This window comes from Myxocyprinus asiaticus, chromosome 29, assembly GCF_019703515.2.
Source record: "Myxocyprinus asiaticus isolate MX2 ecotype Aquarium Trade chromosome 29, UBuf_Myxa_2, whole genome shotgun sequence".
NCBI classification, from domain to species: Eukaryota; Metazoa; Chordata; class Actinopteri; order Cypriniformes; family Catostomidae; genus Myxocyprinus; species Myxocyprinus asiaticus.
In genome coordinates this window covers 34,481,942-34,504,314 of record NC_059372.1, presented here as the reverse complement: position 1 = coordinate 34,504,314, position 22,373 = coordinate 34,481,942, and the positions used below count along the sequence as shown (strand labels likewise).

General features: G+C 36.3%; 1 protein-coding gene across 6 annotated transcripts; it reads left to right on the top strand.

Moving 5' to 3' along the window:
- The first annotated feature begins 893 nt into the window (after positions 1–893).
- LOC127419942 (glucose-6-phosphate 1-dehydrogenase) lies at positions 894–20,709 on the top strand. Of its 6 annotated transcripts, none has more exons than XM_051661778.1 (14): positions 894–940; positions 1,551–1,583; positions 4,517–4,638; positions 11,638–11,675; positions 11,763–11,871; positions 11,960–12,177; positions 13,558–13,716; positions 13,915–14,040; positions 14,743–14,836; positions 16,485–16,671; positions 18,468–18,703; positions 19,115–19,191; positions 19,320–19,412; positions 19,494–20,709. In XM_051661778.1, exons 1-14 carry the CDS (start codon positions 916–918, stop codon positions 19,582–19,584), a joined length of 1,608 nt encoding a protein of 535 aa, XP_051517738.1. In that variant the 5' UTR covers positions 894–915; the 3' UTR covers positions 19,585–20,709. The 6 variants fall into 6 exon arrangements, with proteins under 6 accessions (XP_051517738.1, XP_051517740.1, XP_051517744.1 ...); XM_051661783.1 differs by lacking the exon at positions 894–940 and adding an exon at positions 997–1,142; XM_051661780.1 differs by lacking the exon at positions 1,551–1,583 and having other exon boundaries at positions 895–940.
- The last annotated feature ends 1,664 nt before the right edge of the window (positions 20,710–22,373 follow it).

Below are 22,373 nucleotides of genomic sequence, written 5' to 3'. Positions count from 1 at the left end.
TACACCTATCATAGATATGGATTTAACCCCTGGTTGTTTTGAACCACTGTATGTATTTTATGATGCCTTTATGTGCTTTTTGGACCTTCAAACTGCTGGTCACCATTCACTTGCATTGTATGGACCAACAGAGATGAAATATTCTTCTAAAAATATTTATTTGTGTTCAGCAGAAGAAATAAAGTCATAAACATCTGGGATGACATAAGTGTGAGTAAATGATGAGAGGATTTTCATTTCTGGGTGAACTATTCCTTTAATTTAGCAATTCGTGGAATGACCCAATAAAAGATCCCTTCATGTAAAAATATAGCAAAAAAGTGAAGAAAATTTACCCACGCAAAGTATACATTTTAGGGTTAAATGAACGATTTCCCTCCTAGTCTCTTATTTTTAATGTATGTGAGGCCACTTTGAAAACCCATCAAGAATGAAAATCAACGCAAGGTGAGGCTAATTCATAACAATAGAATAGAATCGAGAATTTTTATTTATTTATTTTTTCTCTCGTTAACACCACTTTAACAATGTGAGAACTTTGAATCACAAGGGTATTTCTATTAACCTATAGAAAAGGCTAATTGGCTTGTCTCTAAAAAATAATGTATTTATTGTACTTTATAATTTCCTGCAATGTCATCCTGATATTCTTTTATAACTCTTTTTTTTTTTTTTACCCATCTTATCTGTAATGAATGTTTCATTAGACATTCTGCGTGCGTGCTTCTTTTTGGATAGAAGAGCGTTCAGATTGTTTGCCATTGCAGCTTTGAACTGTCAGTCTTCGTCGTGCGTGGGCGGTGGCCAACGAAGTCTGTCTATGATCGGCAAGCCCCTCCCATCTGCATTATTTCTCCGCCCACGTCTCTCTTTTGTCAAGCGCAGTTGCGGATTACGTCATATACAACACCAGCGATGATGGGCAGTCGAGCAAGCGCTGGTGAGTTTCTCTCTACACCAATAAAAATCACCGAATTCCGCCGTGTCATTTTAACAGGGAAGAAGGAAATTGCTTTAAAGAAATGTCGCTGTAGCTTGTAGTTACAGTCTCTCCGCTGAAACACAACGAGCCTCTACCACTCTCTTTAAGTTTAGACATTAAATCCTGGTATTGTTTGCCTGTTTGGTAGACAGCACTAAATGTAAGTAGCACGTTTTCCTGGAGTGAATGTGTTGGACTGTGCAGTGCATAAACATGCATACTGTCTGTTTCCTAACTTCAGCTTTCGCCTCACTTGTCTGTAACCACAACTAATCAGTTTTCTATTAGTGTGTGGAGTTATAACAATAGGCGAGGTATATGATTGGATGTTTTAATAAACATATGAGGCATAGAATATGTTGTAAATCATTGAACAGAGGGAAACTGCTTGTCTAAATGTGTTCAAGCTGTTATTCCAGTGGCAGGTTGAGCCCTGTTAAATAGGGGATTGGACTGAGGATTGTGCTAATATCATTATAGTAAGTTCAGACTGTGGGTTTTGTGGGAGGTTGTGCTTTTTGGAGAAGTTTATGTGTGTGTTTGTGTTTTGTTCCCCTGTATGCCACAGAGAGAGCACACATTACAGTCCCTGATCAGACTGGTAGGACATATGTGTATAATTTTCAATGCAAAAATAGTTGTAGAAGATGTCTAGATGTGTCTGACTTGTGTATGTATTTCTGTTCATTTGAATGAGCTGTCAGAGCAGCCTTTATTATTACTATTATTATTTTGTGTGTGTGTGTGTGTGTGTGTGGTACAGAAAACATACAAATGAGCAATTGGACATTAAAGGTGCACTCAGTAACTTTTGTCTTTGTGTTATCTTGGACTTACACTGACACCTAGCGGCTTGGATGCAGCATAATTTAAAATCAATAGTTTTCAGTTTCAGATCTCATTGTAGAAATGTAGTATTTACAGTCAGCCATGATTACTTTAATCAATGAGTGAAAGTGTCAAATAACAGGACGGTTACTGAGATTAAGCGAGTAATATTCGGCTGGTCATGTGATTCTAACATGGCCGCCCCCATGTGCGGACCCTCTCCATGTAGAGTAAAACAGCTTTTATAAGATTACTGATATGACTGGAGTCTTCATTTTAATGTAAGTGCTCATGATTTTATACATATATCGCAAAATTACAATTCATGTCTTTAGGAGTTAAACTTTTTTTAATGGGGAAAAAATTACTGAGTGCACCTTTAACTTTTTTCAGCATTAAGATTTTGGGTTAAAACCGGGTCATTGAAAAAAGGGTTGTAAGGTTGCTTTTAAAAATCTAGAAGAAATTCAACCTTTGTGCCCATGTTGGTTTCATAAATTTTTGAAAAACATTTTATAGCATTTTTTTCAATCTATTTAATGGCTTTAAAAATGTGAAGTGCTGTAACCATCAAGTAAAAGGTATTAAAATACTTTGCACCTTGAATACACATGACTGTATGCCACTTAATCATTACAAAACATATTTTTCAAGGTATTATTATTATTATTATTATTATTATTTTTTTTTTTTTTAAGTATATCATGAATTAAAGAGACTGGAATATCAAAAAAGATTTGATTTGTTAGGGTTACTCCATTTGACCTGAACTAAATATGCCTTTTCCTAAAAATGTCAAAATATCTGATGTTTGTTTTTTCCATGATAGTTTAAAGGGGTCCTCTCGTTTATGTTTTACTTGGCACATGATATCAGAATGGCTTCCTGCATGTTGGTTACACCACATGACTTATTTGGTCAACAAAAGTTTTCAAATATTACTAATTACTATTTTAAAACAAAATAGTTTTATTGCTTTTTTATTATGAAGAAAAATAATTCAAGATTATTCCAAACTGCTTATGGCACCATTCTTTTTCAAAAATTTCAGCTTTTAATGAGACTTATTTACATTTTTACATTTGACTTAAACCACAGACAAAATATGAAAATGACTTAACTCGAAATTGAAAACCATTATTGTTGAGGTGTATTGAAGTTATTGTTTTGTGATTTGCATTTATGTATTTCTAATAACTTAAAGGGATAGTTCACCCAAAAAGGAAAATTCTCTCATTTACTCACCCTCATGCCATCTCAGATGTGTATAACTTTTTCTTCTGCTGAACACAAAGATTTTAAGAAGAACATTTCAGCTCTGTAGGTCCATACAATGCAAGTGAATGGGTATCAAAACTTTGAAAATCCAAAAAAAAAAAAGATCCTTTTTACCATTCTCCTCCCTGCCCAGTATGTGGTGATATGCACGAAGAATGTGAATCGCAAAAAACAAAAGAATGTGAATTGTAGAAATTAATAGTAAAAAAAGACTTGAATATTTATCTATTTCTCACACACCTTTAATATCGCTTCTGAAGATATGGATTTAACCAGTGGAGTCATAAGGATTACTTTTATGCTGCCTTTATGTGCCTTTTGGAGCTTCAAAGTTTTGGTACCCATTCACTTGCTTTGTATGGACCTACAGAGCTGAAATATTCTTCTAAAAATCTTCGATTTTGTTCAGCAGAAGAAAGAAAATGAGTGTGCCATGTCATTGACCTGGCATTGATTATGCCATTATATAATATATAAATTAGTGAGAGTGTGTTATGTACAGACCAATATATACTTATTGTGACATCACATTTTCTTTTGCAATTTTCACCATTTTGAAATGCCTTTCTCCAGTTCACTTAAATAGTTTTGCGAAGTTACACATGAAAGTGAAAATATTCTGTGTAGGTCATAAAAATTGCATGACTAGTAATTATACAAGTTTTGGAAAATGGCTTTGACATGCTATACTTCATCCAGACTTCTGGACACTACTGTCACTGCTTGACCTGTTATGTGAACTACCCCAAAGAAGTTGTAAAAAACATACCTAAATGCAAGCATTTTATGGTATTGATGTCTAAGTTACAAGTGCCATTTAGGCCCAGATTTGTAATATTCAACTTTGAAAAATCATGGAAAGCACGCACCTCCAACAAATATTTTGATGCATGTGCACAACTAGAAAATATCTTATGAAAACACACACCAAAGTCAGCACACTGTTGCTCCCATAGCAGTGGTCCCCAACCCTGTTCCTGGAGGCCCCCCAACACTGCATATTTTGTATCTGTCCCTTATCTGACACATCCAATTCATGTCTAGATTCTCTACTAATGAGCTAATGAGTTGAATCAGGTGTGATTTGATTAGGGAGATATCCAAAATGTGTAGCGTTGGGGGGCCTCCAGGAACAGGGCTGGGAACCACTGTCCCATAGCAATGAGCTTATTAAATTGATTTGGGAGCAACAATGTGCAAATTTTGTGTGCTTTCATTAATATTCAACCTTGCCCTTTGTGTTGTCTGTTAATATTTATCATTTCTAATATGTTTGACACCTTACTGTGTGCGAATGGGGCAACCTTGGTGGAAGTGCTTTTTGAAGAACACCTATTATGTGTGTCAATGTTTGGAGCGTTTAGTTGCTATTTAATGTGACTGTTTGATCAGATCTGTGTTTTAAGCTTTTTCCCGGCATCTTCGCAGACAGGATGAGCACCCTTCCCCTCTCTCGATCTGAAGTGTTTGGGCAACTGAGAAAAGAACTACATGATGATGTGGAATTTCACCAGTCTGACGCCCATATCTTCATCATCATGGGTGCCTCGGTGAGTCTGTCTGTGTGTGCATGGTTATCCTCTTATTTTCATTTCTCTATAGCTTTGTTAGTTCTTATTGGACCAAAAATGAATTAAATGATGTGGTTCATATTTCCTACAAATCCTTGTTCGATGTGCTCTACGTTTTAGTTGTGTAGGTACCGTATACTTTAGCTTTACAGTGCAATAACTTTCTCTGTGTACACAAAGGAGAAAAATTTCCTTGGATTCCTCTAAATTACCCATGATGTGTTTTGTAGAAGGAAGTAAAGATGAAATTATGCAACTAGGGAAGGACATGAGGGCTTATGCAGTATTAAGACAGACAGTCTATACAGACAGTACAAGGTGGTTGAGTAATTCAATTCAGTTCACAGCTCATGAACACTTTATGGCCTTGAAAAGTGATTGACCATGCCAATCTGATAGCAGAGCTCTGACTGGCTGGCCTTGATGACAGTCTTGTCAGCCTTTATTTGGATTTGGAATAAAACTAATGAAAACTAGAACTCTGATAGATGCTGAACAATAAGATATAATGAAACGAGATCAAGATAATATATTCCATGCATAATAATTATAAATAAATGAGAAAAATGCTGTTTAAAATTGATTTAGATGTAGTGTAGCATGTCACACCACAGGACATGTCAACTTCCCAAAAGTATTTGAGGTCAGCTACTCGGTCGAGTTTTTACACTTCTGTTTGGCTTCATCGTAATGCTCTTTATATAATAAACCCTCTTCCTTTTTTTTTTTTTTTTTTTTGCTAGCTTTTCCCTGTACCATCTTGTTTTGTACCCTTTTTATTAGTCCAGTTTTACACAACCGCTTTGTGAAAAGAGATTTGTTACACTGTCTGCTGGCTTTTCCTGTTCTATTTGTTTGGGTTTTTAACTAGGAGAGGTGCTAATGAGCTGGATTATGCAATATCACTCACTGTCAGCACTTTTCATTCAGTAGGTGTGGAAAGAGAGAAGTGAAAGGGTTGGTTGGTGTGTGTTAGGGTGAGAGAGGCATGGAGGGGATTTTCATGGTCAGTTTGGCAGTGTTGAGACACACAAGCTTATGGCATAATGTTAAACAACAATGAGTCCATCCTGTTCCTGTGTCAAAATCCATCTGCTCACAACATCACCTGATTAGTCTGACCTTGAGTGATTTATACTGTATGCAGCACTTTGGTCCCTGGTCTATCACATACAGTCAGTACGTGTGCTTTAAAAGTTCAATTTCAGTGAGAATAAAATAATTTGTCTTATAATGTCATCTGAAACTTCATGGCACAAGCTGATGGGTTCTTTGAACTTGTTATTTGTTAGCCAATCGGCTCGCTCACATGTGATGTGAATCCAGCTGGCTTGCATGGTGTAAGCTGATGGGTCTTTTGACATGTAATTGGATAGCCAATCAACTTGCATACTCTCGCTTTGTCTAACATTTAAATTGCTCAGTTTTGCAGATAAGCCAGTTTCACTGCAGCACGCTGTGAGAGGTTTCTCTCTGAAACCAACCTCCACCCCAGCTCCATATGTCTAGATCTACTACATGGGGACTTAATGTATGTCTTATTTGTGCAGCAGCATTTCCTACATGCTTGACATAGCATTTCTGTGTGTGTTCTTGCGGTAGTGAGTTTTCATACTTGCTCTGGAATAGCAGGAGCGAAGCAGATATAGTCCTTCAAAACCAAAATCTGTCATATGTCTTGTTAAATATTTCCAAAAGTTGTCATGACTGAACTGAAATTGTACTATTTTTGCAGAGTACATTTTTGCTGCCCATCGCCCGTTTTTTGCAAAGTCACACTAACAGACCTAGAGAATGTGATTGTAGCTCTGCTTCGTCCAGTATGTATACATGTTAATCAGACCACAATTGGTCTCAGCATTGTGCGCATGCTCTGAAAGGCAGAGGTGACGCGTAACATGTATTTAACCTGCGTATTTGTCGTCCTTCAAGTATCTGATTACGCATTGTGTCAGATGAAGACTTCAGCTTGTCTATGCAAAAACCCGCTATTGCATGATTTTAAATGTGCATGTAAACATATTGTGACATCTGCAATCTTCCTAAAAATCTTCAAAAGTGTTCTGCTGAAGAAAGGAAGTCATATAGATCTTGGATGGCATGAGGGTGAGTAAACCATAAGAGAATTTTCATTTTTGGCTGAACTATTCCTTTGATACGGATTACTTTGAAAACAGCGTTTACGATTCAAAACGCTCTCCGTCCAAACTACCGTATTCAAACGTTTTCCAAAAGTTCCTCTTTTACACCGAGACATCTAAAAACACTTAAATCCTCTCACTGCGCATGCGTTAAAACGTAAGAAGCTTGGGTCTGCGTCATTTCCGTCAGGTTTTTATTTATGAATCTTGTACAAAGTAATGTTAATCTTTAACAATGCTATTAAACTGGATATTAGGCACAATAACTGCAGTAAAACATAGTCTGCCATCTTGATTGGTTTGAGTTGAATGGGTCACATGACTGCGTCATATGACTAAACATACATCATCGTTTTCGAATATATCTCTTGTCTTCCCAGTCCACACTACAACGCGTAAACGGCGTTTCCAAATTTATCCACTTGGGAAAGCGTTGTTTTTTGCAGGACAGAAAAGCTGTCTCGTGTGGATGGAAGGCCAAAACGTAGAAAAAAGCACGCATTTTCAAATGTGTCAGGATTAATGTAAACGTAGCCTAAAAATAAATGTCTACTTTCAGGATTATCTTTTATACTAACCCCTGAAGGACTCCGCAGGAATGGGTATTTGTTGACTTCTTCCTTAACAGTCGTCCCATCAGCAATCTCCTTCCGTCTCCTGGCAAAGGTTCTCTTCATTCGCTCTTCAACAATGTAAGCATCTGGCTGTGTCCTCCTAATCTGATCCTACAGAACTTTCACATATCTCTCTACTGAGGTAGCATCCTCTCCAACAACATCCATGCCCTTCTCCAGAGACATAAATAAAAGAAAAATAAAGTATCAGGCATAGTATTCTTTCAAATCCCCAAGCAGGTTAAATGTGGTTTTGTAAAAGAATTACGAATATGTTCTCACCAAGGGCCTTGTTGTAGTTCGTTCGCAATTGCTTGCATTGGGTTGCAGAGTCTTTTTCGAATGACGAAACTTCTAAGTCTTTCACATCATTAACATCAGCCAAAGGCATCTGCTCAAATTTAAATTTGCATTTCTGAGACATGTGCCATGTGTGCTCTTTAAAATATCATGGGGGAAAAAAAAACACACACACAAAATAACAATGTGCATAAAATGGAACAAATGTGTAGGACATTAAAAGACTACTAATAATAAGTCTACTCTCATCTCCATTGCCCTCTTTGTCTTTTCAGAAGGGGTACCTCAAAGTCAGGGCCCTAGCCACTCTGAAATACTTCTCATTAGATGGAGACCTGTAAAAATATTTTAATGTTAGTTTTGCATTATATGTGATGCAGGAATTTTTCATTATTTTCAGTCCAGCTTAGTCTGAACATCTACAGGGAACTTGGGAATTTCAAAAACTGCAGGAAAAGCAGCTGATGGGCTGATATTACTTCAGGTAAAAAGAGAAAGAAGTTATAAGTCATAGCAATTATGCAAGTAGACAGGGCACAAATGACATCTTTGTCAGTTCATACACTAAATTAATCTTAATGAGCATTACACTGTAAAATTATATAATGCAAGAATTGGATGAACCATGCACTAGTAAAATGAAAGGAATACATGGGAGAATTGCAAATAACATTGATACTCTTTTGAAGATAAATAGCTCTCTGAAATAAATGAAACGTCATCAAATATCAATAACACATGCCTTGTTCCAGCTGAAGACTGCAAATGGGACTCTTCTTGCACATGCTCAAGAGTTAATTTCACCATTTCCTTCATCTGTTGTACAAATCAATGGAATTTTGTTTGCTTTTTAAACAATCCCTCAAAGAGGTATGAAACCATTAACTCTTTCAGACCAACATCAACAGTCTCTCCATCCATGTCATTGTCAATAATATGAAAGAGATAACTAAGATTAGTAAACTAGCTATCAAAGTTAAGCAACGCCTAAACCAGTGGTTCTGATGCTAGCAAGAACCACTTCATAGACTGCCATATTGTCTATCTACTAACTGACTGCAACAACTATCACTAGATTTAAAGAAAAATATTTAAAACACAACATTTGAGATTTTTAACTAGTGAGGACATGTAAAACGTCCTCAGATTTGGTTGTTGTGATATTTCACTGTATTTGTGATGACATTGGCGCTCACAAGTATAGACAAACCTGTTAAGAGACACACACACACACTTTTGTTTCTGTTGGCCTTAGTTATAAATTCAAGGTTATGTGCCGTTAACTATTTGGTTGAGTTTAATACCTAGCTTAAATAGTGGTCAACACTTTAATTTTGTAAGGATGTTTCAGCATGCAACTAGATACTCAAAATTCTTCCTCTCCTCTTCCGTGACTTCTATACTGAACTGAATGAGCTCCTTTATTAAGTGAGCTTAGAATTTATTATCTTCCCAAACTCCATTCTAGAGAGAGAGAGATGCCGGGGCTCGTTGGAACTCGGCTGAGGGAACTGCAAAGTGTGAATCTCTCACTCACTGACTTGAGAACCGATGGGCGCGAGCCAGGGACATTTTCTTAAAGAGACCACAACCACATTAATATTACGTGTACATGTTCAATATAAATGCACAGATTTGTTATTTCGGTCCTTTTTATATTCATACTTTTGGCTATTTATGTACTTTATAAAATATACTTTATGACATATTCTAGATAGGCCTATAGACTTTTTTTTGTTACAAAGGTACAAATATGGACCTTTTAACATTGAAAACTAAAGTGTACCTTTCTAACTCGTTTGGGTACATAACTGTACCCTAAGGACTTATAGTGGACTTTTATAGGCACAATTATTTATTTTGTTCCTCTGGGAACAAAAATGTACCTGTGCAGTACATTTTTTTTCCTGACAGTATTGCTTTAACAATTTGAGATTCAGGATGGATTTTGTTTCATAGATTTGCTAAGATTCCTTGTGTCTGATTCTGATATCGTATACTGAGAAAAGAGGCCTCTTGTATTTCATAACTTTCTGGACGACCACATGAAGATATGGTTGTACTGAAAGAATGGCTCTGTCTGTTTGGACTCATTAGTTTATAATAAAATGGGGTGAATTAAGAGATTGTTCAACCAAAATAATTTGGCAATAAATTTTTGTCAGTGAATAACATTTCCATTTTTTTTTTTTTTTACACAAAGCTATTGTATGGCTTGGAATATAGGACACAAGTTGTATGGACAACTTTAATGGTGCTTTTTGGAGCTTGGCAATTAATCACCATCCACTTGTTTTGGAAAAGAGCAGCTTGGAAATCCTGCAAACTATCTTTTGTGTTTCATGGAAGAAAATAAATAAATAGTGGTTTCAAATGTCATGAGGATGTGTAGATGATGATGCCATGGTCGTAATCAGAACAAATACATCTGGTTTAACTGGCAACTCTGTGTTTTACTGTGATGGATTACCGTTGCTTAAGGTTACAGGCTCTGAGGTGTTTGAATGGATTTTGTCATGTCATCATTACTGAGTGCTTTTCACTTTAGCAAACAATGAAGTAACCAATAGATTATATTGGATATGGACTAATAGATTAGACACCCCTATACAGCATATCAATAGATATGGGACTCCCCCGTAATTACATATCTCAGGCTAGACAAACGGAATATTGCTGTCTCACCATGTATCAGATGGGTGTGTAATAAAACTGAGGTTATTGACCTTTGAGTCAAATTGAGTGCAAGTGGTAAGTAGGATTCTGCCTTTTTTTTTTTCATTAGTTTAAAGTGTCATCTTTATAGTCAACTGTCTTTGTTCATGCTGCATTGTGATTTTAGATATATATATCTGTTTCAATATCTAGTGAGCTGCCTATTTAAAATGGGTGTTTAAATGTATGTGTGATGTGTAAAAATGCTTTCTAGGTAGGCAGATTTCAGAGGCAGGAGGTGTTTACAATTTAAGGGGGAGGGACCCGTTACTTGAGAGGATTTTGTACTTTTTTGTCCAATAAAATGCCCTTGCGAACAACATGAATCATCAATATTTTCATGGTCCATTGTCCAGTAAGAGAGAGTACATCTTAAATTTATATACTAAAGATTTATTTTGCTAACATTAAGAGTACACTAGTTTATAGATGAACTTAAAGCTAATAATCACACCGTTTTATTTTGATAGGATAGTTTTAATGTCTATTTTGGTTGTTCTGTTGTAGTACGGTATATAACTGTTTGCATTGCTGGTATAGTGTTACAATAGTCAAAAAATTCCCAACAGTGTTCTCATTTTGTGGGTTGCCACATTTGAGGCAGACTTGTGACATTACTTCTGTTGAGCAACTGTAGTTTTTAGCTGGGCTCGTGTGAACCATTCTGTTTCATCATTTAGCACACATTATTTTACATTAATCATCAACCAAATCATATAAAGCTGATCCCAGATCAGCTCTGCTGTTTGATTTTAAATAGTGTTACTGGTAGATGGAGAACATTGTAAACTGCATTATGAAATTGATGGCTCCAGTCCTGGATTCTGATTCGTCAGCGTTCTAGCTGTGTTAAACAATATAGTAAAAAATATGCCGTGAAACGCCTGTTCACCAGCTACTGTGTATATCAATTTGCGGCACTCATTTAGGCCAATTTTAACCTTGATTTACATTTCAGGGACTGTATTGACTAGCGGATGGATAGCACTTATATTAATCTTAATAAAATAACATTCTAGTATGTACTTAATATTTTCATTCTGTAGTAACCATTTTATAAAAGCAACAAGGCAGTCAAGGCTGTATTATATTGTAAATATAGAAAATCTCCACTGCATATCATGCCTAACAATGTCCTTTAACTGACTGTATTTAAATTTTTAGCACGGCCTCTCATAACTTATTGCTTCAATGTGCTCTCTTCATAGGGGGATCTGGCCAAAAAGAAAATATACCCAACATTATGGTGAGTACTCTGACATGACATGCTTTTATTTTGAAATTGAGGTCTATTTTTGCAAGCGTTATATATTTCTCTTTCGCTGTCTGGAAGGTGGTTGTTCAGAGATGGTCTTCTCCCTGAAGAGACCTATTTCGTTGGCTTTGCTCGTTCTGACCTGACCGTGGATTCCATCCGCTCGGCCTGCATGCCCTACATGAAGGTCACTTTTAACAGAGTTTTATCCATATCTGTTCTTGTCCATATACAGCATGTGTGTGTTTAAATGTCCCCTGTTTTCACCCCTTTAGGTGGTTGACTCTGAAGCAGAACGCCTCTCTGCGTTCTTCAGTCGGAACTCGTACATCAGTGGGAAGTATGTGGACGAATCCTCTTTCGCTAACCTGCACACCCACCTGCAGTCCCTACTGGGAGGAGCTGAAGCCAACCGCCTTTTTTACCTGGCCCTGCCACCCAGCGTTTACCATGATGTCACCAAGAACATCAAACATCACTGCATGAGTACCAAGTGAGGAGTAGCCACATTAATTTGACTTGGCTTGGGCTAGTAAGCTACCACCTAGCAACCACCCAGAACACCCAAGTAACCGCACATAAAACCTTAGTGATTGACTAGTAACCCTCCAGACACCCCTTTCAACTACATAGCAAAACCCTAGTGACCACCTAATAAAACCTTTGCAACTTTAGACATCCATACGTAAAGATTTTTTCTGATTTGGATACATCAACCGTGCCGCCATCTTGTAATGATCAAAAAGGAGACCTGTTTGAAGTCAGTGACGGAGATGCCTCGGTGTGCTGCATTGTTTGGAAACAGTTCATTTATATATAAAATCGACTGCTTTGGTGCTAATTTAAAAAATGTGTTCCATGATCTGTGGAGAAATTTATTTGGAGTTTGCTATGAAAATATTGCTTTGGAAGAAGTCACAGGAATTTTGTATTAAATAGGATTTATTTACAGGACTAACAATTGGTGTGAAAGTGTTTTCATATTAATGGTTGTACTTATTCGAAATCAAAAGACTCTATAATAGATATAAAAATAGAATGATTGTGAATGATTGCTGTTATATGATTTGATAATAAATATATGATTTGAATAAACAAATACAAATCGGTGAATTGGTGGGTTTTTGTTAAATGTGAGCCAAAATCATCACAATTAAAAGAACCAAAGACTTAAACTACTTCAGTCTGTGTGCATTGAATTTATTTAATACACGAGTTTCAAAATTTGAGTTGAATTACTGAAATAAATGAACTTTTCCATGACATACTAATTTATTGAGATGCACCTGTATATTAAGGATGCTTTTGGAGCTAGATTAAATTGATTATGACCCTATCCATCCTGTAGCTTTTATGATCCCTAGCTTCAGTCAGCGCTCTGATCAACATTATTTTTAAGAGCATTTTTCCAATATTCTGTTTAATTTAGACATTTTTAAATCTACAATATCTTCTGATATTTTTGGCAAATCTAATCTTGTGACAATTGACTGGAAATGACTGTTGCAGATGCATCTGTCTTTACGGGCAGCTCTTGACCTTTTCTTATCTGGTGGACTCACCAACGTATTGCGTCTTGTAGGAGCAGCTGCTAATGCGGTATCTACATATAGATATAGTAGCAATGCCGTAGCAACCAACCACATACACAAGAACATGCGCAATAACGCGAAAATTGTCAGGCCAACTCCAACGTCATGATGGCAGGATTTGCACAGGCAAACACCACTCACATGTTCTTCCAAACATGTAGTTGTGAGGTTATAATCTATAAGTAATTTCTAAACCAATATATAAAATAAATATCTGAATATTTTGGTTTGTCCTAGTTAAGTCCTTTTTAAAATGCATCATGTATTTGTTTGATTGGTAGAGGCTGGAACAGAATAATCGTGGAGAAGCCGTTTGGACGTGACCTGCAGAGTTCAGAGGAGTTAACCAGTCACCTCTCTGCTCTCTTCACTGAAGACCAGATTTACCGCATAGATCACTACCTAGGCAAAGAGATGGTCCAGAACCTTATGGTTCTCAGGTATGGTTCTCTCTCTCTCTCTCTCTCTCTCTCTCTCTCTCTCTCATTCTTTTAATCCCTCTCTACCTTCTGCTTTTCACTGGCTGTCACACACAGTTGTCATTTGTGCATAATTAAGACTTAAACTCCATGAGGAATCTCTTGCTCCATATATGTGCTCCATTAGTTGCAGGATTCCATACTCTTTTCTCCCCACAGGTTTGGAAACAGGATATTTGGGCCCATATGGAACCGGGACAGTGTGGCCTGTGTAGTTCTGACCTTCAAAGAGCCATTTGGCACCCAGGGCCGAGGCGGATATTTTGATGACTTTGGGATCATTCGGTTAGTGAAAGTTTTCAGGCTTTGAAGTGTTCAGTAAGTGGAAATAAATTCAGTGCCTGTGACACCCTGATTGTATACACATTTAAGGCTGCAGTGTCATACAAAAAAGAAAATGCATACAGTGGGGTCCAATAGTCTGAGACAAAATTGAAACCTTGAAATAAAGTTATAGGATTTTGAATCTGGAAGAAAATGTATGACATAAAATGAAGAAATATTTAAGATTTTGCACCATTTCTAGGTCACTAATCAAGTGTCAACAAATTTGTGACATTGACCATTTTAACTCCTTTGTTTAAAATGTCAGTTTTCCTTGCCTTCATTGAAGCACACAAGATGCTCTTTGGAACATTCTCAAATCATGCTGGATAACATGGATCATCAGGTTTTGGATTTTCAAATTCATGCACATTTTTCAGTTCAACTTTTCACTCATTGTTATGTTAATGTAATTTGCAATGAAAAATGAATTAAATTAGAAAAATGCAAAAGAGGCTCATTTTTACTAGTGGCCTCAGACTTTCCGACCCCACTGTATGCTTTTAAAATTAAACCACTTTGACCACATTTGACTGCTGGTGTTGCTGCATGAGGTGCAGTTTCCCTGCAAAGGCTGAGTGGATTTTAATATTCCAAGCTAGCATGATCTGTAAATGAATGAATTCATTTATTTTTGTCTTTGTCATCTGCCTCTGTTTTCAGTGATGTGATGCAGAACCACCTGCTGCAGATGCTCTCTCTAGTTGCCATGGAGAAGCCTGCTTCCACCAGCTCTGATGATGTTAGAGATGAGAAGGTAATGAGCCAGTCGACCAATGAACTGTGTTCACTTGTCCCTTGCAGCAGTCATCTTCCACTTATCTAAACGATCCTGAATTTAGCCTGGACGATCAAATATATCCATCCACTGCTGCTGTCTTCCAGTTAACCATCACCATAAATGGTCAGTGGTTTGTAACTTGGCTTTAGGGTTATATTTTGGGATACTGTAAAGCTTTGTATTAATACTAGAATTTTTTTAGAAATTCATTATGGATAATACATGCCTATGTTTGGAGCGTACTGCTTGGTATATACTGTATTTAGTGCAGTGTGCTCTGTTTTTATACTGCACATTTTGACAGATGTAGTAGGTCATATGTGTATTATATGCATACAGAAAATTCACACATTATGCACAGTATATATTTAGAGGTAGATCGAAATATCAGTTTTACATATGAATCGGTGCCAATAGTTGCTGTGTTTTTGTTTTAACTAACGGTTATCTACAGAAATCAATGCTGATAGTTACCGATAGTTCAAAAAAAAAAAAAACATTTCCTTTGTGGCTAGCACTAGAGGCATCTATAGCTATAACGGCTTGGTATAACAGCAGCCTCTAAAAGTGAAATATAACAATCAATGGCACCTTGTTGGGATTTGCTGTATCTAAATCTTTTATCATTGACAATATTCACCCATATTTTTATCCTCACTTCAATACATATTGTTATTTTGATTAGAAACCTCATCTGGTTTTATATATATATATATATATATATATATATATATATAATATACACACACAAAACTCTTCATCTGGTGAATATATATATATATATATATATATATATATATATATATATATATATATATATATATATATATATATATATATACAAAACTCTTCATCTGGTGAATATATATATATATATATACAAAACTCTTCATCTGGTGAATATATATATATATATATATATATATATATAGGCTGTAAAAAGCTAAATTTGGTTAATACTTAAACAGAGCATTGTAACAGAACCAAGTCTCTACTCATTTCAAAATAGGAGTCCTTGGTGTGTTTCGGGCCTGTTTATAGTTAAAAGTCCTGCGTTATGCACCAAATCTTTTTTTTTTTTCTTTTCTGGTTATTATTGGGATTTTGGTTAAATAGTAAACTGCACTGGGATTTTATTTATTTTGGACCCTTGTAGCCTCTTTGTCTGTGCCCGTCATAGTAAGGAAAGAATACAAATGTTTTAAACATTCTATAAATTGATTTTAAAAGCTATCGGCCGAATAATCAGTTAATCGGCCTTTCCCACCACCTTAGTTATTGGTATCTGTAAAATCCACTATCGGTTGACCTCTAGTAAACACACTACATTGAGTCATTTTTTTTTTACATTTAGTCATTTGGCAGACACTTATCCAAAGCGACTTGTAAAATGAGGAACATAAGTAATTCGTAATACAAAAGCCAACAATATCCACAGTATCGTACTGCTAATTCTAATTGTAGCTGGAGTAGTACAAAAGGTAGAGCAGAAGAAAGACACAGAAGAGGCACAGAATTGTTATATATATACTGTAAATATAGAATGCAAATGCTTTGATACTACCTCAGAGTATGCTCCTGTCTGTGTGTAACCTGTTTTGTAATGCTCTCTGTCCCTCTACAGGTGAAGGTGTTGAAGTGCATTGAGCCGGTCTCTCTCTCAGATGTGGTGTTGGGTCAGTATGTGGGAGATCCAGAAGGAGAGGGTGATGCAAAACTGGGTTACCTAGATGACCCGACTGTCCCTAAAGGCTCCACTCAGGCCACATTCGCCACAGTTGTGCTTTATGTAAAGAATGAACGCTGGGATGGTAAGTGATTGTACTTAAAGTCGATGTGTATAATCCTTTTTTTTATGTTACAATACTTTCTCTTATCTCGGCTTAATATTCATAGTAAACTAGTAGTAAGCCATTTGTAGGTCGATTGCATAAAAAGCGTTAACAATGTGGCCCGTCACAGTAATATTGACTCAACCAATAGTGTGAGTTTGATACGGGACTATCCGATTAGCCGACCAGTGTCAGATGGGAGAAGTTTTTGGGAAAGCTGTTTGAAGAGAGTAATTATATTTGCAGTTCTGTTTGGTGACACTGGGGTGCAGAAGTTACACACTTCAGCTTTTAAAAAGCATTTTTGTTTGCTTCGTTTTGCAATTTGTGCGCTATTGGCTTAATGCTGGATATATTCAGTATATTCCTGGAAATATCAGGGAGTTTTAAAATAGGGTGAAAAAGTCATGGAAATTTGTTGGATCATAAAAATCATAGAAATTTCTATAGTGAAAATATTTTAGTTATGCTCTGCCCTAAGATATTTCAATGTCTAGGTTACTCTTTGTGAATAAATTGTATAAATTAATTTTAAGAAATCCTGAATGACTGGGAGAGTCATGGAAATATCATGGAAATTAGTTGGCTGAAAATTGTGAGAACCCTAGAAAATGTTTGAATCATTTGCCACAAATAACTGCCATAAGGTGGCTCAAATCCCTAGGTCATTTCAAAGGAGATCAGCAGTTACAGAAATACTCAAACCAGCCCATCTGGCACCAACAATCATCCATGTGATTATCTAATCAACCAATCGTGTGGCAACAGTGCAGTGCATAATCATGCAGATATGGGTCAGGAGCTTCAGTTAATGTTCACATCAACTATCAGAATGGGGAACAAATGTGATCTCAGTGATTTGGACCGTGGCATGATTGTTGGTGCCAGATGGGCTGGTTTGAGTATTTCTGTAACTGCTGATCTCCTGGGATTTTCACACACAACAGTCTCTAGAATTTACTCTGAATGGTGCCAAAAACTAAAAACATCCAGTGAGCGGCAGTTCTGTGGATGGAAACGCCTTGTTGATGAGAGAGGTCAACGGAGAACGGCCAGACTGGTTCGAACTGACAAAGTCTATGGTAACTCGGATAACTGCTCTGTACAGTTGTGGTGAGAAGAATATCAACTCAGAATGCTATTCTGGGATATGGGTTGGCGCTGTTTTGGTGGCACGAGGGGGGGATCTACACAATATTAGGCAGGTGGTTTTAATGTTGTGGCTGATTGGTGTATATACAGTACATACACACTGTGTGGCTTATACAATATCTGTACATCATACTGTGTATATGTGTGCAAAGCTCAAATTCTAAGATCAATAGAACTGATGCAATAATTAGCAAATATTTACAGTCATGGCCAAAGACCTTACATTTCAACCTTGCTGATACTGTATTTAACCTGTTGCTATTTCTGGAATATTACAGGCAACCTTTGTGTTTCAGTAGTTGAACTGTCAATGTAACAGACTGTAAGAAAGAAGGTATACTAAACTACTGTGCTTTGTCAAACATATGAATTAGTTTGCAAATATTATGCTGACATCACTGAGGAGCATTCTAACAATGTAAGTCAAGAGAGAAATTCAAACTGTAATCTTAATTTGTAAAAAGTTACATTTAAAATGGTGTCTACATTGAGTAGCTTGCAGAAAATTGTGGCAAAGAATGTTAAGGAATAAGAGAAAAGTCATAGGAGTTTGAAATGACATGAGTGCGCTAGACAAGGCCACTTTCACTCCTGACTTAAATTTGCTTTCTCTCTCTGTCTAGGTGTTCCCTTCATTCTTAGGTGTGGCAAGGCTCTGAATGAGAGGAAGGCAGAGGTGCGGTTGCAGTTTACTGATGTTCCTGGAGACATCTTCGACTCTCATTGCAGACGGAACGAGCTGGTGGTGCGTGTGCAGCCTAATGAGGCCATCTATGCTAAGATGATGAGCAAAAAACCTGGAGTCTATTTCAGCCCTGAAGAGACAGAGCTGGATCTGACCTACCACAGCAGATACAAGGTAACACAGACACCTTTCATACAGTCTTTCAAATTTCAAGAGCAGTTTTTTGAAAAGATGAAAAAAAGTTTTTAATGTGGCTCAATCTGGTGGATTTGTGACCAAAATAATCTGGTTTATGAATAAAATAACATCAATACATAGTAAATTCAAGCCCTGACTCAACGTACAGGCCAGTTGTATTCACACAAACTCTCACACAGACAAATTAACTTCCTTCCCTAGACTGATTCCATTGAAGCTGTGAAGTTACTGTGGAGCTCTAGATGAACAATGAGAACACCTTAACAATCTTTTATCAACCACCTAAAACATGCTAGCATAGGGGTAGCCAGTTTGGTCAAGTCCCACTTGCATTTTCTTAAAAAAATGTAAAAATCTTGTTTATTCTTTCTATTTTCCCATATTTAGGATGTTAAGCTGCCGGATGCCTATGAACGCCTGATTTTAGACGTATTCTGTGGCAGTCAGATGCATTTTGTCCGCAGGTGAATTTACCACCATGATCTCAATGTATTGCTTTAGATGTGATTGGCACATTAGCATGAATCTAATATGTTATGAAAACGTAATTATGAAAGCACCATTGCTGAAATGTACTTGTTTGTTTTTAAAGTGATGAACTGAGGGAAGCCTGGAGAATCTTCACTCCTCTTCTTCATCAGATAGAGAGGGAGAAGACACCACCCATCCCATACAAATATGGAAGGTAAAACAAGTTTAATTTACAAAGCAATTTTCCAAGAACTCAGGTGTAGCATATCTCACGCTTTGGATTTCTCTCTTGCAGCCGTGGTCCTCCAGAGGCAGATGAGTTGGTGCAGAGGGTGGGTTTCCGGTACGAGGGAACATACAAATGGGTGAATCCACACAAACTGTGAAAGAGAAGCTGAAGCCTGTTTAAAAAAAAAAAAAAAAAAAATCAGACCAGGTTGAGTGCCTGAAATAAGAGGGAGAAAAATATGGCTCAGGCACTTTAAAATGTATTTGAGAAAACACTCTGTGTAAGCACTGCATTTAAAACTGGACCAAGAAACAAAATAAGCAAGTTACTAGTTTATTATTTTCAAGTTATGCTTTTAGATTTACAGTAGAGTTATAACCAGCTCATTATGACATATAGTTCTTATAGACATATAGATATTCTCTGACTTATTCAATGTGTATGTCATTGAGCTAAACAACATTCTGATGTAAAGAGACTTTATACTGTGTTGTCATTTCCTCTGTTCAAATTGTATTCTTAATTCCTTAATATCAAAGCTTCTATTGTGCATTTCACTTTCCACAGGTCTTAAATTGAATATGCTGCTCTTTATGATTTCACAAGTGTTTTATGTGCAGGGGGGCAATTTAAATGACAAATCTACCCCTGCTATGATAATTGTATAGTTCATTCATGCAGCTTTTTCCACTGCTTATAATACATGTGTCATTAGAATAGTATTACAGCACTGTCAAGGTTAACAATTCCAACATGAACTATTGATTCCATATTTAACACACAAAGGGATGTAAGTGTATATATACCATTTATTGGATCAATGAAATTGCACTATGTCTTAATGTGCCCATTGTTAGACTGAATGAACATTTATTGAAGCAGATATTACATGCTACATCCCTCCGTAAATACTTTTACAGCATTCTATAACAGTAAAAAAAGTGTAAAATCTTTATCAGATCTCTCAGACCTGGTTTCTTTCTGCTTGCTATTTTTTCTGTCAAGTCAGACATTATACCAATGACAATAAATACAGCTTGTTTTTGTTATGTTTGCCTGTGTAAAGAGGATTGATTTGAGAGCTGCGTCTCTGAATGAAGGTTCTGGCAAAACTGAATTTTAGTGATGTATTTATCAGCAGATTTGGGAAAAGTCTTAATTTTTTTTCTTTTTTTGTGACGCAACTGTGAGCTATTTAACTTTTTCTGAAAATGTTATGCCCTTTGTTTTCTATTTCATTATAATGGATAACTGCTTTTACAATAAAGCACAGTTAAGATGCCTCATGTGTCTCATTGCTTCATGTTTTGCAGCTGTCTGATCCTTTCAGTTTTCATTTTCCTTTTATGTTTGTCCTGCCAAAATTGAAATATAACTTGGTGAATATCTGTTTTTGAACTATTCATTTTCTGTGTATTAAGTTGTTAGTAGTTAGCATCTAGGAGCTTTGTGAGTGACCTATGAAGGACAAAACCTGCAAAAATATATATAAATATAATAAAAAGAAAAATCCATATTTGTGCATAAATATATCAATAATTAAATGTGCCTGGAGATAAATAAATGCACCCATTAAAGGTGAACTTAGTAACTTTTGTCTTTGTGTCATCTTGGACTTACACTGACACCTAGCGGCTTGGATGCAGCATAATTTAAAATCAATAGTTTTCGGTTTCAGATATCATTGTAGAAATGTAGTATTTACAGTCAGCCACGATTACTTTAATCAATGAGTGAAAGTGTCAAATAACAGGACAGCTGCTGAGATTAAGTGAGTAGTATTCGGCTGGTCATGTGATTCTAACATGGCCGCCCCCATGTGCGGACCCTCTCTATGTAGAGTAAAACAGCTTTTATAAGATTACTGATATGACTGAAGTCTTCATTAATGTAAGTAGTCATGATTTCCTACATATATCGCAAAATTACAATTCATGTCTTTAGGAGTTAAACTTTTTTTAATAGGAAAAAATTACTGAGTGCACCTTTAATGCAAAAATAATATAATATAAAATGGTTGGGGAAATGCAAAAATGTTAAAGGAAATGCACAATTGAACATTGATTTTTAATTCTATATTTAATCAATTTATTTCTGTATGTAGTTTCATATTTATTTTCCTTTGTGCAACATGAGAGGATGTCAATCAAACATAAGTAGGAGGAATTTTATGACACAATTGGCTGATCGTTGTAAAAGTGCTTCATTTGACTTGATATTAATAATTACACTACGAAATATTCACCATTAATCAATTAACCCTTGTGTGACCTTCGGGACAGTTTTGTCTTTTTCATTTTTGTTTTTTCAATCATTTTGTCTGTGTTAATGCCAACGGCATAAATTTTGCCAAAGGTGTGTATTTTTGGGGGAATTTTGATATTTCATCCTCAGTTCCTATAATACTTCCATAATACACTGTTTCAGTGGGGACTTTTGCTGATACTGTATTTAACCTGTTGCTATTTCTGGAATATTACAGGCAACCTTTGTGTTTCAGTAGATGAACTGTCAATGTAACAGTCTGTAAGAAAGAAGGTATACTAAACTACTGTGCTTTGTCAAACATATGAATTAGTTTGCAAATATTATGCTGACATCGAGGAGCATTCTAACAATGTAAGTCAAGAGCCTCATGGTCCTGAGTGTACACACATTAAAACTGCAATATTTGATCCCAGTGCCATTAAAGCATAAAATCATGAATTCTATGATATTATGCTTACATTCCAGAGCCCTGGCTTAAAAATTTACATTTTTTTATATTTTCCACCAGATGGTGCCATCTGGCCATTTTCCTCATGTTTAGCCTATGGAGCAAATACATGCTTTTTCCCTATTTTCTGCAGGCCAGCTGAATAAATGATGCAGCTAAAATTGTGTGGGTGTGTTGGTATGGATGTCAGAGTGTGTTTTGAATGTGTTTTGAGAAATGTGTGTGTGTGT

Excerpts from the sequence above, each read along its gene's own strand:
- LOC127419942 (XM_051661778.1), top strand. The coding sequence starts at position 916 with ATGATGGGCAGTCGAGCAAGCGCTG. Across the intron at positions 13,717-13,914 it reads CAGAACCTTATGGTTCTCAG|GTTTGGAAACAGGATATTTG; the intron begins GTATGGTTCTCT and ends TTCTCCCCACAG. Across the intron at positions 14,837-16,484 it reads ATGATGTTAGAGATGAGAAG|GTGAAGGTGTTGAAGTGCAT; the intron begins GTAATGAGCCAG and ends GTCCCTCTACAG.